Source organism: Sardina pilchardus, chromosome 5, assembly GCF_963854185.1.
Source record: "Sardina pilchardus chromosome 5, fSarPil1.1, whole genome shotgun sequence".
NCBI lineage: Eukaryota > Metazoa > Chordata > Actinopteri > Clupeiformes > Clupeidae > Sardina > Sardina pilchardus.
Window position 1 is genome coordinate 5,859,100 of NC_084998.1, and position 16,351 is coordinate 5,875,450.

Sequence of the window (16,351 nt, forward strand, 5' to 3'; positions counted from 1 at the left end):
TTGCTTTTAGTTTATTATCAGCTAAAGATAAATCAGTCTTCATGCTTCATGGTCTCGTGAAGTTTTCTTTTGTGTTGATCTGTCTTGTCCCACCATTGACCAACCCCCACACAACACAAATGCGCGATCGCACACACACACACACACACACACACACACTCTCTCTCTCTCTCTCTCTCTCTCTCTCTCTCTCTCTCTCTCTCTCACACACACACACACACACACACACGCACACACACACACACACACACACACACACACACACACACACACACACACACACACACACACACACACACCCCTCTGTCTCGGTGCATTGATTTGTTTGTGTCCAGCCTTGGCACAGCCCTGCCTTGAAGGAATGGCAGTGTGCTCATTCAGGGGACGTGCTTGGAGTGGTCAAATCATGCTAATCGTTTTGGAGAAAGACCGAGCCTTACACCCAAGATGAAGACAGAGAGAGAGGCGTTCTCCAAAGCGTTAGCTGCCCCTTCGCTTATGCTCGCCTGCTGTCTGGTCATCACTTTCCAAGCAGGTAAGCGAAACCTCGCCAACTTTCTGCAGTTGGGGAGCTCAGTGCTGTGCTGGAGGAATTCTCAGTGCCAGTCTGTAGTGGGAGTGGCAGGGAATTCGTTGACGTGTTTATGTGTTTGTTTTAGTAAGTTTTATAAAGAAACACGTTCTGTTTACTTGCTTTTCTGTGTTTTGTTGCATCGGTAAAGTTTTCAATTCCTTATTTCTTTATTTTTAATTTGTCTGTCTTCTCTTCTATACAAATACTGTTTGAATAACTATGTATATTATTCAAAATCCAAAACAAATATTGAGACATTGATATATTCAGAACAGAATTATATTTCAACTGATTTTACAATCATGTCTGTTAATGATCCATTCCTGTGGACACGTCTCCCACTGAAATCCACTTTATATTTATTTGTATGGCTCTACATATTTTACACAATGGGACACAGAAGAATTTCACTATTTATACATTTTAATACAGATCCAACACAGAACATAGAATTTGAAAGTGCTGGAACTAGAACTTTTAACATAAATATATAATTCAACATAATGTTTAATATATGTTACCTTATGCTCATGGTTATATGAGTATATCTTGTCGTGGCTAAAGACAATAACAAATGGACAGTTCCCATTTTGGGTAGATAATGAAGTTTCAAAAACTTGAAGGGTCTCATATAGCGTTAAGTGACAAGCTCAGAAGAGCACAACGGAGTTGCTTGTGGGGCAGAGGGCAGCCTGGAATTGATACAACGGACGGAGCAATGAGATGATGAGGATCAGAGTTGTTAAAAGAGGAAAGTCCAAACAATTGTCATTGTCCGTCTGTATGTCACGAGCAGAGGAAAAGAGTTGTGCTTATCTGGCCAGGGTTCGCCACTGCACCACGGCAGATTTTGAGGGTCTTGTGTTAGATTATGTGCCGTGACAGATCCCGCGTGTGTTGCGTTGTATTGCTCGACTGTGCTGTCATCGCTGGAATCACTCGGGCCTCTGTGTGCCCCCCGTCCATCCAATCACATCGATTGTGCGCCTGTGAGGGGACTTTTCATGGGCTGCCAGGGAGGAAATTGGTCAGAACAATCCCAGCCTTTGTCTTCACATCCTGACCAGCCCAGGGGACTGAGAATGGTTGCTAGGGCGATGAAGAGCCTCCATGCAGGCCAGCCCGGGTGCCCATCGCTTGGGCATCCGTGGGAGGGGGCATATATGACAGCATGGCCACTGGCCATTGGCCCCATTGCTCTGCAAATGTGGCTGTCAAGTTAGTCCTTTGAGAAACGCACGCAGGAGCTTCCTTTATCAGCTCTCCTACCATACACACTTTGTGCACGAACAGAGAGCGAATTACAATGTTATGCAGAATTAACACACTGGCTGATTATACATGATTAAATGGTGCATTGCCTCACATAAAGGCTACACATTGTGTACATTTATAAAATGCATAAACCCTTCCGAATATAGTGTAGTATTGGAAAAATGTATTTAGTACATTTATACATAACAAAGTAATACATTCTGATAAAAAGAAACTTCTCTGTGTAAATACAATTAATATTTATTGCTCTCCAACTCCCAAGTCATAATTTCTTTAATATTCAAGGGCTCTGCTCAGTTTAGCTTTAACTACCCCAAACTCCAGAGGAGGTATCATGATGCTCATTACTTTGGAGGAGATCAGTTAACGGAGTCCCCAGGCACACTGTGGGAGGTACAGTAACCCAATGGAGAATGAGCCAGCCCAGCCTTAGCATGGAATATATTATGGTCTATTTACTGTGAGGCACCTACCACTGAAATGTCTCTCTTACAGGGTTGTATGAGCATCAAAGTCATTTATTTCTTAAATATGACAGACATTTGTATTATGTATTTTAGATAATTACTGCATACTAACATGGTCGTTTATGACCTACATCACAACCAATCAGGCAAATACACCAGACATCAACAGTCTACAACAGCTGTTTTGTTTATTGTGGAATAAGGCTGATTTGGAGTAATAAGAGGTGACCAGATTTGTCAGGGGCGCAGCTAAACATTTTGGGCCCTATGAAATTGTAAGATTATAATCCCTGCAATAGAATGAATGTAGTCATTATGAGGGCCCCCTGTCATAGCATGGCCCTTGGAATCATCCAAACGTTCCCCATCTTTGCAGTGCCCCTGTTCATTGTACTACTGTATACATGTGTGTACCAAGTGCACTGTATTTCATGTGGAGCTGCCTTCGCATCAGTCTCCTTGTGCCGTCTGCGTCTGCACAGGGGGAGTAGGGGCGGTAAACATCACCACCCTGGGCGCCCTCATCCGCGGCACGACGGGAGGCGAGGCCCTGCTGTCCGTCCGCTACGCCAGCGCCAGCCAGGACGCTCCCGTCATCAAGTGGCAGCTGAAGAAGGAGAAGCCCATCACGGTGGTGCAGTCCATCGGCACGGAGATCATCGGCAACCTGCGGCCCGAGTACCGCGACCGCATCCTGGTGTTCGAGAACGGCACGCTCCTCCTGCACAACCTGAGGCTGTCCGACGAGGGCACCTACGAGGTGGAGATCTCCATCACGGACGACACTTTCACCGGAGAGGGGAGCATCGACCTCACGGTGGACGGTGAGATGAGGGATGTGGTGGGTGGGGGTGGTGATGTAATAATGTGTGTGGCAAATGATGTGACGAAAGAGTTCCTCGAGGACCACAGCAAAATGAAGGAGGAATATGGTTCATAGAATAGTTTTACAACTGAAATGTGATCCTACAAGTCAAATCAAGTCACCTAATTTGACTCAATTTGACTTGAGCCTAAAGTTTCTGCATGGAATTTTAGATGAAACGCATACTGTACGCTCACATACAGTAGAACATCATTAAAGGTGTTTGACAATAGACTGTTAGAGGACAGGGCTATTGGATGTGAAATGAGCTGAAACTGCACTCTGTTTGTTTGATGGCAGAGCCGATCTCCAGGCCCTACGTGCACGTGGAGTCCTCCACTGTTCTGGAGTTGACACAACAATTCATGCTCAACTGCAGCCATGACACAGGCACCAAAACTATTTACAGCTGGTTCAAGGGGGACAAACCACTCACCAATGAGACACGCCTTGTGCTGTCACCTGACCAGAAGGTCCTGACCATCACCCGGGTGCTGATGGCCGATGATGACATCTACAGTTGCCTTGTCGAGAATCCTCTGGGCAGCATGAAGAGCATGCCAATCAAACTCACAGTCTATAGTAGGTGCATGATACACAAGAAAAGCAATGTTATGCATATTTTTGTTAAGGCTGTCCTTACTTTTAAAATGTAGATACACGTGACTGTAGTTGTGACGGTATGACACATAGTCTGAGGTAGTTAAACGTGGTAGTTAAACATTATTAAAATGAACCAATATGGGCATTAAAGCTTTTTTAAGCTCAAAATCAGTGGTAAACGGACCGTTCTCTTTGTTCCAGAGAGAAGTTCCCTCTACATAATTCTGTCCACAGGAGGGATTTTTCTCCTCATAACCCTTGTGACTGTGTGTGCCTGCTGGAAGCCTACCAAGTAGGTTGGATTTCAGTGTCATCTCATATCTTACATATTATTTTAATATTAATTAATTAATATTGTATCAATGTTCTTGAGCCTTGGTGTATTGTATTGCATAATCATTTTGTCTTTTGTTTCTTTCAATCATTTCAGATCTGACCGAAAAAGAAAAAAGTTGAGGAAAAGAGCACAGGACCATGAGAACCATCTTACTGATCATGATGAAGACAAGATTGAAAGTAAGTGAATCTCATTTAAAACCAACATGTTCAATACTCTTCACCTGAGGCCTTCTCTGCTTAATTATAAGTAAACTCTCTGACCTTTGTATCTCTTACCTGCAGATGAGGTCATTCCGAAAAAGACCAATCATGAGCGCAGAAACCCAGTGGCACTCTACATCCTGAAAGAGAAGGTAACTCAGACGTCTCAAACTTCGGTGATGCCTATGAAAAGGGCATAATTATAGGAGGCCTTCAGAAAAAGTGACAACATGATTGCAGACACATAAATTGCATATTGAATAGAATGGATATGGTAGAGGAGTACTGACAAGATGCATGCCCGAATGGAAGGGAATAGGAAATCTACATCTTGACCGGAACTTGAAGGTCACTGGACATCGACAGATATGATTTACAAAAACATATGTGAAGAGGTTGCATGCAACATCATGTAAAATCTCACTCTACTCTTGCTCACAACACATTCATCTGTCTAGTGCATCACAAGGAAAACATTTAGGAGAAAGTGAGCATTTAAGCCTGTATTCTGTATTGTGTGTCTCAGCTCAAGTCTGACTTTTGAATTCTCTGTCAAGAAATGGTGACTGCAAACCTCAGGCTTGCTACATGGAGGGTTCTACTAGGAATACTATTTTAGAATGATAAAAACAAAGAACAACAGGGTCGTTCTACTAGGGATACTGTTTTAGAATGATACAAAAAAAAGAACAACAAAGGGAAACATACACCTTTAAACCTGCTAACATGTCTCTCTAGGGTTCCGCTAGTACCGGTGATCCAGGATCTACATGCACAGCCTGCACCTCTAACGGAAGCCCCTCCAGCCACAACGGCTCGGGGCCTCCCGTCTCCCGTTCCCCTGAGCGCCCCGCTCGCTCCTCTCGCAGTTACCCCCGCACCCCGACTAACTCGCCCCCCGCGCACCACCGCAAGAGGCAGGGCCAGAGCCCCCCCGCCGCCGCCACCGCCGCCCCCTCCCCTGGACGGAGCCGAAGCTCCAGCCGCTCCCAGAAGACGCCGAGGGGCTCACCTCTCGCCTCCCACCCGCCCGCGGATAACGCCGAACCTGCATCAGAGCCCAACACCTCCTCCACAACCACCTGAATGTCCACAGTCTGGCCCACGACATCATGCTGCTGGGGAACTACTTCAACATATCTCAACAGGAAGCTGTACAAAGTGTTGTTGTTGTTTTTTTTAATCTATGTATATATAGGTGTTTTGCTGTGAGCGCAGTTTGATTTCACTTCTGCCAACTTTAGATTGAAATACTGCTTTGGGGAAAGAAAGACTGTTTCTTTGATGAAGGGGTTAAAGACTTTACATGACAGAATTCTACATATAAGTGTTACTATGAAAGAATTATAATGCAACAACTTGAGCTCATGTGATGGCGTTTACAGTAATGTTTCTATGAGCCCAACCAGACATGCACATGTTTAAGCTACTGTCAAAATATTTGAGGCTGTTGGTGTCACAATGAAACGTTCATCTGGAAACATTAAGCAATCTGTAGGGATTTTGACTGTGACTCTAAAGGAGGTAATCATATGAATTAAAGGAGGTCTGTTTTTTTCATTTCCTATTAAGTTGTTGATACACACGGTAGCTTTTTGACTAAATGTTGGAGGGCAATGTTTACTGAGCATTATTCAGGCGCATTTCCATTGATATTGGGCGACAACTTTTTTTTTCTGGAGAACTTAAATCATCAGTTGGCAAATGATCATGATCATCCAATTAGAACACATGGGACCTGATATGTGGTTGCCCAAGCAACATTGCTCAAAAAGTTGCCTCGTGTGTCATCACCTTTAGACGGCACCAAATACCATGTATAAGAACATAAGACGAGATGAAGAATAGATGACAGTTATTTCTGTGCCAGGCCCCCTCCAGAGGCTGGTCCACATTTTGTGTGAAAATGTTCATGTTCAGTCATACATGTAGGCTACAGAGTGGAGATGTATCTATAGGACAGTATTTTTCCTCTCTGTAAACACCTGTATTTAAACCATATGTAAAATATGATTATATATGTACATAGAACTCATATTGTCTTGTTGGATTTCTTTATATTTTCATTAATACTGGTTTGTTCTATTATTTGACACAAATAATAGCCATTTTCTTCATGTTTGCCTGGTGTTCTGATTATTTGCAGCCTACTTGGACTGAATACACGCAGATAAAATGTTGATGTAATTCTCAACAAATATGATGTGGTTTTGTGCCCGCGCTAAAATCTGACATAACTCCAACAATTACAAAATTGTGTCTCTTTCCATTAGTTACAGTGCATACTGTTCTTCTCACACAGAGAGAATGTGTTTGCTGATTCACACAAAAGAGTGAGTAGGTCCTTTGTTCTGGCTGGACACAGATTTTGAGTGCAGGCATTGTCGAGAAAGCCTGCAATTCTTCTCGAAATTCATGCATATACATTAATGTACAAGACAGAGCTGGAGACACTAGGAATAGTACTGGGCTTGCACACTGGAACAACATGTCTGAACAACAATCTGTGGGCTGGCCACATGGACACTCTGTACAAATAGCAGGAGAAATCCTCAGAGAAATCCTCATTTGCACATTGTAGGCCTATATTGCACAAATATGCCAAAGTGGCATGGCAAAACTTGAAAATGCAATATATTCTTCTTTATTTAGACATTACTAATTGTAAACTTCAAAATGTGCAGGATGACCACTGCCAAAGGAAAGGCCAGCAAGCTGGGTCACATGTAATCTTAAGTGTATTGCCTTGTGTAGTTGTTAGCCTACTTAATGTGTCTGTGTCTTGAGCTATGATACTCCTACTTCTATCACAAAACCTAATCAACTCTGCAGCCTATTTGCTGTGTTATTTCTTCAGAAATCAAGATTCAAATTAAGGTAGGCCTAACTGCTGTTAGAGTGGTATTTAGCCTCTTATTTTGATTCCAACATCAAAAGCCACTCCCTTCTGGTGAGCAGATAGGCCTACTGACATTCTAAAAAATCGAAAATAGACATTCGATTGAGAGTAATGCCAAAAGCCCTCTGTATAATTTTAAATGTAATAGTTCCCAGCTCCACCAGGCAGGGAATGCAAACAGGGTCCCCGAAGAAAAGCTTGCCAAGGGTCCCATATACAGTAGGCTAGTCTGGACTGGAACCGACCCTGACTTTGGTCGGTCCCCAAGATTCTACCCTACTACATTGCCAGGTCAGGATTTTTGTTTTTTTTTACATTCCTAATTATAGCATTTGAAAGACCTAAGGTGGGACGTGAGTGACAGCATAAAATTCCATTTGTAGGAGGTGACGGGGGAACCATAATTTGGTGTGTTAGCTTTTTCGACGGCACAATTTAAGGAACGCACTGTGGGTACGGTTTGTTTTCCCTAGTCAGCCAATGAGCGCCTGGCGGGTTGAGTTGAAATGGTTGCAATGTTTGGGTGTCGTTGTCCCCCATGGTCACTTATCAACAACTGTTCAACCGGCATTTCGTTGCGTGATAGTTAGCTTGCTTCTTAACTGCAGTTTTATTTTCCAAGCTAGTAACTTTAGCCTGTTATCATTCATTTGGGAACACTTTTCTCGTCTCTTTGGAGCCATTCGATGTCTCTGTGTAAACCCCAAAGGAGCTTGCTAAATTAGCTACTTAGCAGTGAAACTAAGGAGGGTTGACAGCTAGGTTAGAATTAGTTTAGCCTATTTGACGTGCCGAGTTCGACAGAATAAAAATGAGTCTATCAGCCAAGAAAAAAGGGACATCGAATAAACGTCATACTTGTAAAGATGTCAAACAAGCAAGTCATGGGGCTCAGAGGAAGCACATCGACTTCAGAATCCTTGCTGAGAGGAATCCATCTATAATGACAGTAGGAGCATGGGTGGAAAGTGTACATGAATGGCAGGAACATCCAAACGTAAGCACTGACACTGTTACCTGACGTTGCTAAATGTTTTGTTGTAGCCAATCTACTATGTTTTATAGTGGGCAAATATAGGTTTCAGACAGCTGTTGCGAATTTTAAGGAGATGACATGTAGGTGAAATGTGAAATGCTTGTGGTTGTGCTCATTGTCCATTGTTTTTGTAGTCTCATATGCATACATAGTACTCATATGCATAGCATACGCGACAAAAAGCCCTAGCCTGCTGTAACGGTATATGATCTTGTAGGCATACTCTGTGCGATTGCAATTTGTATTTGTATTTGCAGGACCTTGCTGTACACACAGAGGAGTTGCAGACCGAGATTCTGCGAAAAAAGGAACTTGATTTGCTCAGATTTCAAGATGCTGTGCGCCGACGTGTGTCCCAACAAGCTCAAATCCGTCAGAAACAACAGCTGCAGAGGTCTTATGAAACGGTGAGGGAAAAGGCTATCCTTAACAAAAAAAATAGAACATTTATTATCTCTCCCTTAGACAGACTGCTCAAAAATGCCCCCCAAATTAATCCCTTTTGTCATCCTATGGTGTAATGCTGATGAAGAGATAACTGTGATCTCATTCTCTGCGGAGCTGCTAATATCCTTTTCATCATTATCACCAGTAACTGGAATGTGACACTTGACCACTAACATTTCAGTCGCATACAGTAGTGACGGTTGTAAGGATGACTGCTCTGACCTTGGCCTTTCAGGTTGAACAGGACGGGCGAGTACTGCAGCAAAGCAGCGCCGCTGCCCAGCGTCTCAGCCCCAGGAGAGGCCCACAGCTTCCCTGCCCGCCTGGAGAGTTGGCCATCTGCTCCCCCAGAGCCCGCTGGGTAAGGGCACAGGAGGTGGATGCAGGAGGTGATGCCCACACCAACCAGCAAAGTCCACAAGTAAGACTCCGTGTGTGAGAGGAAGAGGGACGCCGGTGCAACTCAGACATCTTCTTTAGTTTTTATTTAGAAGGTGCAAAACATTGACTAATGTTTCGATGTACAAACATCTTCATCTCTGTGTGTGTGTGTGTGTGTGTGTGTGTGTGTGTGTGTGTGTGTGTGTGTGTGTGTGTGTTGATTGAGATTATTTTGTTAGGTGCGGTTACCCCAGCCACTTATTTACTTTTCTACGTTGTCATTTGTTTTGTAGGTCTGCAAAGTGGTGAAGCTTGTCCGGCACAGACTAGCTGCCTGTCAGACGGTCAAAGAGGGTGATGAGATGTCTGAACTCCCTGGGGGGCTATGGAAAGTGTCCCCTACAAGAGATGTGGGTCTGTTAGGTGTTGTTCACTGTGGGCATTTATGTGCTCTTTGTGAGTTGTATGGCAATTTAGCCTGGTTCACACCAGACTGCAAATTCAAATTTCCTAACAGGTTCACCTGGCTTCTCCCTTGCTAATGGTATCTATCTGAATGCCATTTTGTCATAACCAATACAGAAGCAGAGAGCACATACCTCAAGAGAAGAGGAGGAGGATGAAGAAAACTATAAAGATTCAGAGGAGGATGAGGAGATCTCACTGATGGGACAACATGATCACCCACTTTGTTTGCAGAATCTTTCCTCATCCAAGGAAAACAGAGTTAAGAGCGTCAGTTTTCAGAATACAGAGGTTGGGACACTTCAGTGTTTTCTATAGCTAATACAGGCTGGAGTTGGCCTGATATGACCAGATTTACTCACTTTACTTCAGAGGTCTATTACCAATATTAATTAGCTTCATATTATCTCTTCTTCTCCCGTCATTGTCCCAGGCGTGTGAGAGATTGCTGAGAGAAGCCTACCCGACTGGTCCATGTCCAGGCTTCAGCACAGACTACAGAGCTTCCAAAGTGCTGTGGCCTTACCAAGACCAGGAGGAACTTAAAAAACAGGTTGGCACTTCAGCCACACCCGCCTGAAATAGCTCTCTTCTGTCTGATCAGTTCTGATCTTTGCATATTGAACTTATTATGCAGAATTAACAAAATGTACAAAAAACAACTGTAGATACTTATGATTCCACTAGTTTAAGGGTATTTCACTTAAATTCTGTCAGTATACTTTGATTGGGAGCCCTGTTGAATTCTAGCATTTCCAACATCCACGTTGTCATGTGTAGAGGCAGTCCCAGTTCCTAACGTATCGCCGCCTCTTCATGGACGTCGAGAGGGAACAAGTGAAGGAGCACCAGCGCCACCGGACACATTTAAGAAGAATCGCAAGGTGACCCAGTCCCACAAAACTACAACACTAATGCCTTATTAGTAGTATTATTAGTATGGGTAGCGATTGGCAGTATTTCTGATACACGCATTTCAAATACATACTTCAAAATACTTTATGCTACACACATGTAGCCTCCACTTCCCCTTTTAAACATAAATGGTGTGTTTATGTGTAAACCTCACTCCTGATCCGGGTCACGGCACCAATGTCTTGTGTTGATTCACGTAGCTCAGTCCTGCACTCGCCCCGGACTCAAAGCCACAAACAGCAGCACCTTGGATTTGGGAGTCCAGTGTGCTAACAATCGAGTTAAAAGCTCAGGCCACTAGCTCTCTTGCTAGCACAAAAGGCGTTGGAAAGGAAGTTTACACAACATACATACTGCACAGCTATGTACCAGCTTGCTACCGTTGCTACACAACCGGAATAGGCCTATAAGCAGACATTGGGGGTGTCCTCATTTTGGCCAATTTGTCCTCACTTTTTAGTCACAACTTGTCCTCCTTTTCAGAGTCTGATTGGTGGTCACCAATATTTCTGCTACATTATAGCACATATGTAGCCTCTATTTCCCCTTTTAGATAGATAGATAGATAGATAGATACTTTATTGATCCCCAAGGGGAAATTCAAGGTCCCAGCAGCTTAAGACACCACACAACATACAATACAATGTAAACAGGAAAATACAAAGCAAATCAACAAATCAACATGACTAGAGGAGCAGTAAAATAAAATACACGGTGATGCCCACACCAACCAGCAAAGTCTGCAAGTAAGACTCCGTGTGTGAGAGGAAGAGGGACGTCTGAGTTGCACTGAGGTAAACACAAGTGATGACGCTGGACTGGTCTTTTCAGTGTATTTCTGCATAGAGCCACTGGCATGAAGTGGAGAAAATAGGCCTCTCTTTTATTCTCTCTTCTGTGACGACCCATTTCTATTTTCTTTCTACCGCTTGCATTGCCCTGCTATTTTGAATGACAAATATGTGCAATAGAAGGGCATGTTTAATGGATTCAGTGTAGGCAGACATACAAGATAGTCACTCACTGAGATCCTTTTAGGACATTGTGTAAGACGGGTAGAGACTGCATTGTTTTTCTGTCACATACGATATGATAAGTTTCAATCCTGATTGTGATCGATGTGCTCACACTGCAGTCCCATATTTGACGGCTGACATGCTGTTGGTGGTACTTGACACCATTGCTGGATTGATCAACAACAGGTTTCATGGCATGAAATGTTTCAATGGCAGACTTTTCAAAAAGTTGGTTGTGCTTGAAATTGTTGTGCTCGAGACGTACAAATATAACCATGAACACATTAAAGGCATCCTGCCTGTGAAAAAAGATGCCAATTACAAAGCAAGATTATCACACGTAGCGTGACTGTTATTTGACTGAGAGGGCCCATTAAAGGTATCAGGGTGAGTAATACTGTATAACCCATGGTATAGGATTGAGGGGCCCTATTAACACATATCACATAACACATAACATGACCCCTATTCAAATATCAGGGGTGAGGAACATAGCAGCGTCTTCACACAGAGGCTTGGGTTTCAGGGATGTCTGGGTCTGGGCCTGTGCCCATTTAGTAATCCATCCCGTCTCATACGTTTGCCTGTTTAGAACCTTTACACTGTTCTGGAAATTCTGCTGTGTGGTATTCCATATGTTGCCTTGTTAAAGTTTTAATAGGTTAAATGGGATAAACAAACCTGATTTACAAAGGGATTCCATGCTCACTTGAAATTGCGTACATATTTTCAAGATACAAAAATACACAACAATACGGCTACAGTATTTTGTAGTTTATTTTGATACATTTAAAATTGTTTGGTGTTTTATTTTAAAATACATTCTGAAGTAATTTTGCCATTCTCTGGGGGTGAGCGTGGTGGAGTGGCCAACTGTATCTGTAGTTCAATGAAATGAGACATCAGAAACTACAAATTTGACTTGCTTCGATGTCGCAATACATCATACTTTCATAAAATCATGCAACATATTCTACCTTGTCTGTTATTTGCTGGATAAACAAATAGCGTATGTGCGACAGAGGAAAAGTGCTTTAGTGTTGCTTTAATCTGCCCACTTTAGTGATTATTACCCAGAATGGTTTTACTCTATTTTCCTTAATAACCTGGTGTTTGCAGAATAAAAGCTGATAAAGAGCGCCAAAGACAGGAGGAAGAGCAGAAGCTGGAAAGACTTCAGCAGCAGGAGGAGGAGAGAGATGCACTTGCTGAAAGAGAGCACCTGATTCTGGAGCGTCTGAGACTGGAGGAAGAGGAGAGGGCCAAGACTGTACGGAGGAAAGAAAAGGCACAGAAAAGCAGAGAGGCCACCAGGTGAAACCCTTTTCACTTCTCACCCTCCAGGGCTCAGCGTTAACTTTTAAAAGTGGTCGCAAGCTTGGCAACCAGGCATGAGGTTTTGGTTGCCAAAGACAACCAAATCTGGTTACCACTTGTAACAATTTGGTAGCCAAGGGCAACCGGGTAACACTTAATGTCGAGCCTTGCTCTCTCTGATTTCCCTTAGCACTTACTAGAAACCAGTAAAAGCTGCGAGTCTAAGGAATTAAAATTAACATTTTTATGCCAATCCCTAACATTGTACGGGAACACATACATACCTACAAAGATGCATGTGTGTAAAATCAATGATGAAAAATGCACTAGCCAACGCCATGATACTCAGGTTATGTATGTGCTGTAATATGTATCCATGTGGCAGGTACATTGATGCCCTGCGGGCGCAGATGCGGGAGAGGATAACGCAGGAGAAAGTCGACCTGCCTGCCCTGTGCTGCTGTGGAGACGGCTTCTGGGACTCCCACCCCGACAACTGCGCTAACAACTGTGTTTTCTACAAAAACCCTAAAGGTAGCGTTTCCATAACACAGAAGGGTCAAGGAAACGAGTAGAACATGTCACTGAAATAAGTAAATAAATAAAAGATGCTGGTGCTAAATTTAAAATGTCTGACAAACAGTATGATGATCATTCATAGAATATTGGCTCGTCAATTTTAGTGTTTGAGAAAATACTTCCATGAGCTTTTAATACTTTATTTATATGTTATGGGTAGAATTACACCCAGTATTACTATAATAGAATGTATAATAGAATGTATAAATATCATAAAGACTTTAGTCTTTAACCAGTCTTTAATCAGTCTTTTAACCATTAGTCACTGACATTTTGATGCGTTGTTAGAGTGTAATGTTGTTGTCATAACCACCTGTCCTGTCCAATTTGACTCATATGTGAAGAGTTTATATTGCACCCCCGGCGAGTGCAGATAAGATGGTTCTCAATACATGCGGACACATTTGCATTCGTATCTACTCCCTCGGTCCATGGCCATGGTCATCTGCTGCAGAGAGAAGTCCGGCGCATACATGTACTGTGTGTGTATATTTGTGAGTGCTCCTTGCCATCCTCGAGCCTAACCAGTTGACCTTTGACCTTTCACTCTAGCCTATGCTCAGGCCCTGCAGTCCGTGCTGCTGAGCTACGACCAGAGGGAGGGGAACGCCCAACACCGCGCCTCCACCCGCCGGCTGGCCTCCATGTACGCCCAGTCCCCGCAGAAGTGATGGGGTTTCTACTTTTCAAGTCACTTTTTTTTCTGACTTGATTTCTTGGTTTGTGAATGAACCAAATGAAGCCAGGTTATTACATGGTTATTCAGACGTGAAGTGAAGTTGTAACACTATGAGGAAGACACTGGATTTGTTTTCTTTGTAAGATAGGAGACCTCTTGAACACACACATTTGATTTAGGATTGTATGACATACAGTATGAGAGTCTGTAAATAAGTGGGTGTGCAGGGCATATGATTTTGTTACCTGGATGAATGTATTCCAAAGTGTTCCTTCTCAATTAGTTTGTTGTACTGTTAGGTCACATTCAGGCCCAGCAACACAGTAGGTTGGTCAGGGTAAAATAAGGTGTGCATAAATATCCATTCCTTCAGGGCAAGCACAATATTAACACTGATAAACACTAAATAGTGGACATACTGTATGTGCTGCTTCACAATGAAAGTGAGAAAAGAACATATTGATAAGATTGATAATGCCAGAAGACCTGTTACCTCAGAGGGAGTTGTTTACCATTAGGGCAAAAGACATGAGAGCTTTTTACCTTGAGTGCCTCTCCAGGGACATCAAACATGGGGATTTGTAAAAGTTTTGATGTATTCAGGCAGCCTCATGACAATGACAGACACAATGTGAAATCTAAACGTTGTTGATGTGAAAGTGACAAACATGTACTTCAGTTGGCACACTGTCTAATGGAAACAAACTCAAATCTTATCAGCAGAAGCTATTGTGTGGCACTGAGGGCTACATACGTAACCTCACAACCAAATGACCTGAATCATTTCATATCATAGTTGTACTGTGTTAAAGAGTAGATTGTTTACATTTTGACAACACAAAGCTATTGCTACATTCAGAGGTCCCTTCTGTGCTGCTCAGAAGCTGAAGGTCTTCCTTTAAGGTGTACTTTTGCAATGTTCCCTGTTTGTGAAGACTAATGTTTTATGTGTGTCATTATTGTGAAATAAATGTTTCCCTCTACCCATATGTTTGGTGTCTTCAGGAGTTTGTTGGCAAACAGACTACATACTGCATAATGGATATTTTGATATATAGGTGTTCGAATAATATAACATAATAATTCTTGAATTTCCCCTTGGGGATCAATAAAGTATATATCTATCTATCTATCTATCTATCTATCTATCTATCTATCTATCTATAACAAAGGCTCTTAGACCCTTGGACTGCATAGCTAGTGCAATTCATATCCACTGAATATGTCAGAATACACCTTGTAAACTAAATCTGCAGATTACATCATAAATGCAGATACGAAAGCCAGAAAGGAATGTCAATCCGTCAGGCTCTGACTGATAACCTTTGCTCGACTTATCTAGATCAATGCACCTGCATTGTGATTCCGAGGTCTTAGTATGCCCGGTCAACGTCAATAGTTCCTTCGGGGAAAAGTCTGTTGACCTAGAAATCTTCGGGAGATATTGCGTGTCTGGGGGAATGAGGAAGTTGCCTTTTAACCCAGACCATGGTGACTGCCTCCTTTCCATAACCCAAAGTCTATTTTCAATTGATGAATGTGTAAACAGTGATTACTCAAAGAGGTGTGAGGATGAATTAGACCCCCATTTCTCCCATCTCATTATTCTGATAACCTAACAGTTATCCAATTTGCTGTAATAAAGACAAAGCTTTATTTACAAAGCTATAGCCTACAAACCAAGTTCTCAACTGTGCAGTCTCCACTTCCTGCCTACATGTTTTTCTGACATATTACATGAATAATCAGTCATCTGAACCGCAAAGTCATTTCTGCAATTGATGAGGCAACTGAGTTCAGCTCAGGACTGTTATCTGGTTAACTTGTTAAGTTTTTTTTAGTCAGTTACATCTCAATCAGTAACATTTGTCACAATCTTCAATTGTAAAGATTTGAATATCTATCAGTACATGCATAATTAATAAGTTTTGAATGAAAGTTCCATAACAGCGCTGTTAATAAATTAAGAGTGAGTAAATGTGTCCAAATGTGCATTTTGTCATTCCATTTCACAGTGTTAGAAGCAGCATAAATTAGACTCACCAACACTACTGTCAAGCCCTTTAAATATGCCTTACCAATCACTCATTAAAAGCATACATTTTAGCACAATATCTCGTTTGGTATTCACATCAACTTGACTTCCTCAGAATTTCTCTGTGATATGATCAACCTAGGCTATGTTGTGCAGCATGTCTTACCCTGAATAAGGTCTTTATTCTGTCGATATCATTCACCGTGGAGTTTCAAGAAGACCAAGCAGTTTCCGTCATCAGTCCAGTCCCGAACGGGT

At 42.5% G+C, this 16,351-nt stretch overlaps 2 protein-coding genes and 1 long non-coding RNA gene across 3 annotated transcripts; 2 read left to right on the forward strand and 1 right to left on the reverse strand.

The window, feature by feature from the left end:
* Window positions 1–368: 368 nt before the first annotated feature.
* On the forward strand, window positions 369–6,441 carry hepacamb (hepatic and glial cell adhesion molecule b). Its single transcript, XM_062536119.1, has 7 exons — window positions 369–535; window positions 2,799–3,140; window positions 3,482–3,763; window positions 3,986–4,076; window positions 4,215–4,300; window positions 4,406–4,476; window positions 5,063–6,441. Exons 1-7 carry the CDS (start codon window positions 448–450, stop codon window positions 5,408–5,410), a joined length of 1,308 nt encoding a protein of 435 aa, XP_062392103.1. The 5' UTR covers window positions 369–447; the 3' UTR covers window positions 5,411–6,441.
* On the reverse strand, window positions 3,393–16,321 carry LOC134079954 (uncharacterized). The gene is made up of 4 exons (XR_009939140.1): window positions 16,260–16,321; window positions 4,400–4,507; window positions 3,618–3,758; window positions 3,393–3,525 (listed from the first exon to the last, which is right to left on the reverse strand). It is a non-coding gene; the product is annotated as an uncharacterized LOC134079954 (long non-coding RNA).
* Window positions 7,720–15,038, forward strand: ccdc15 (coiled-coil domain containing 15). The gene is made up of 10 exons (XM_062536117.1): window positions 7,720–8,220; window positions 8,517–8,666; window positions 8,942–9,127; window positions 9,381–9,497; window positions 9,670–9,843; window positions 9,986–10,105; window positions 10,333–10,436; window positions 12,603–12,797; window positions 13,186–13,334; window positions 13,932–15,038. The coding sequence occupies exons 1-10, from the start codon at window positions 8,035–8,037 to the stop codon at window positions 14,048–14,050; spliced, it is 1,500 nt and encodes a 499-aa protein (XP_062392101.1). The 5' UTR covers window positions 7,720–8,034; the 3' UTR covers window positions 14,051–15,038.
* Window positions 16,322–16,351: the final 30 nt, after the last annotated feature.

Excerpts from the sequence above, each read along its gene's own strand:
- hepacamb (XM_062536119.1), top strand. The coding sequence starts at position 448 with ATGAAGACAGAGAGAGAGGCGTTCTCCAAAGCGTTAGCTGCCCCTTCG. Across the intron at positions 3,141-3,481 it reads CATCGACCTCACGGTGGACG|AGCCGATCTCCAGGCCCTAC; the intron begins GTGAGATGAGGG and ends GTTTGATGGCAG. Across the intron at positions 4,077-4,214 it reads GCCTGCTGGAAGCCTACCAA|ATCTGACCGAAAAAGAAAAA; the intron begins GTAGGTTGGATT and ends CAATCATTTCAG.
- ccdc15 (XM_062536117.1), top strand. The coding sequence starts at position 8,035 with ATGAGTCTATCAGCCAAGAAAAAAGGGACATCGAATAAACGTCATACT. Across the intron at positions 8,221-8,516 it reads AATGGCAGGAACATCCAAAC|GACCTTGCTGTACACACAGA; the intron begins GTAAGCACTGAC and ends TTGTATTTGCAG. Across the intron at positions 9,128-9,380 it reads CCAACCAGCAAAGTCCACAA|GTCTGCAAAGTGGTGAAGCT; the intron begins GTAAGACTCCGT and ends TTTGTTTTGTAG.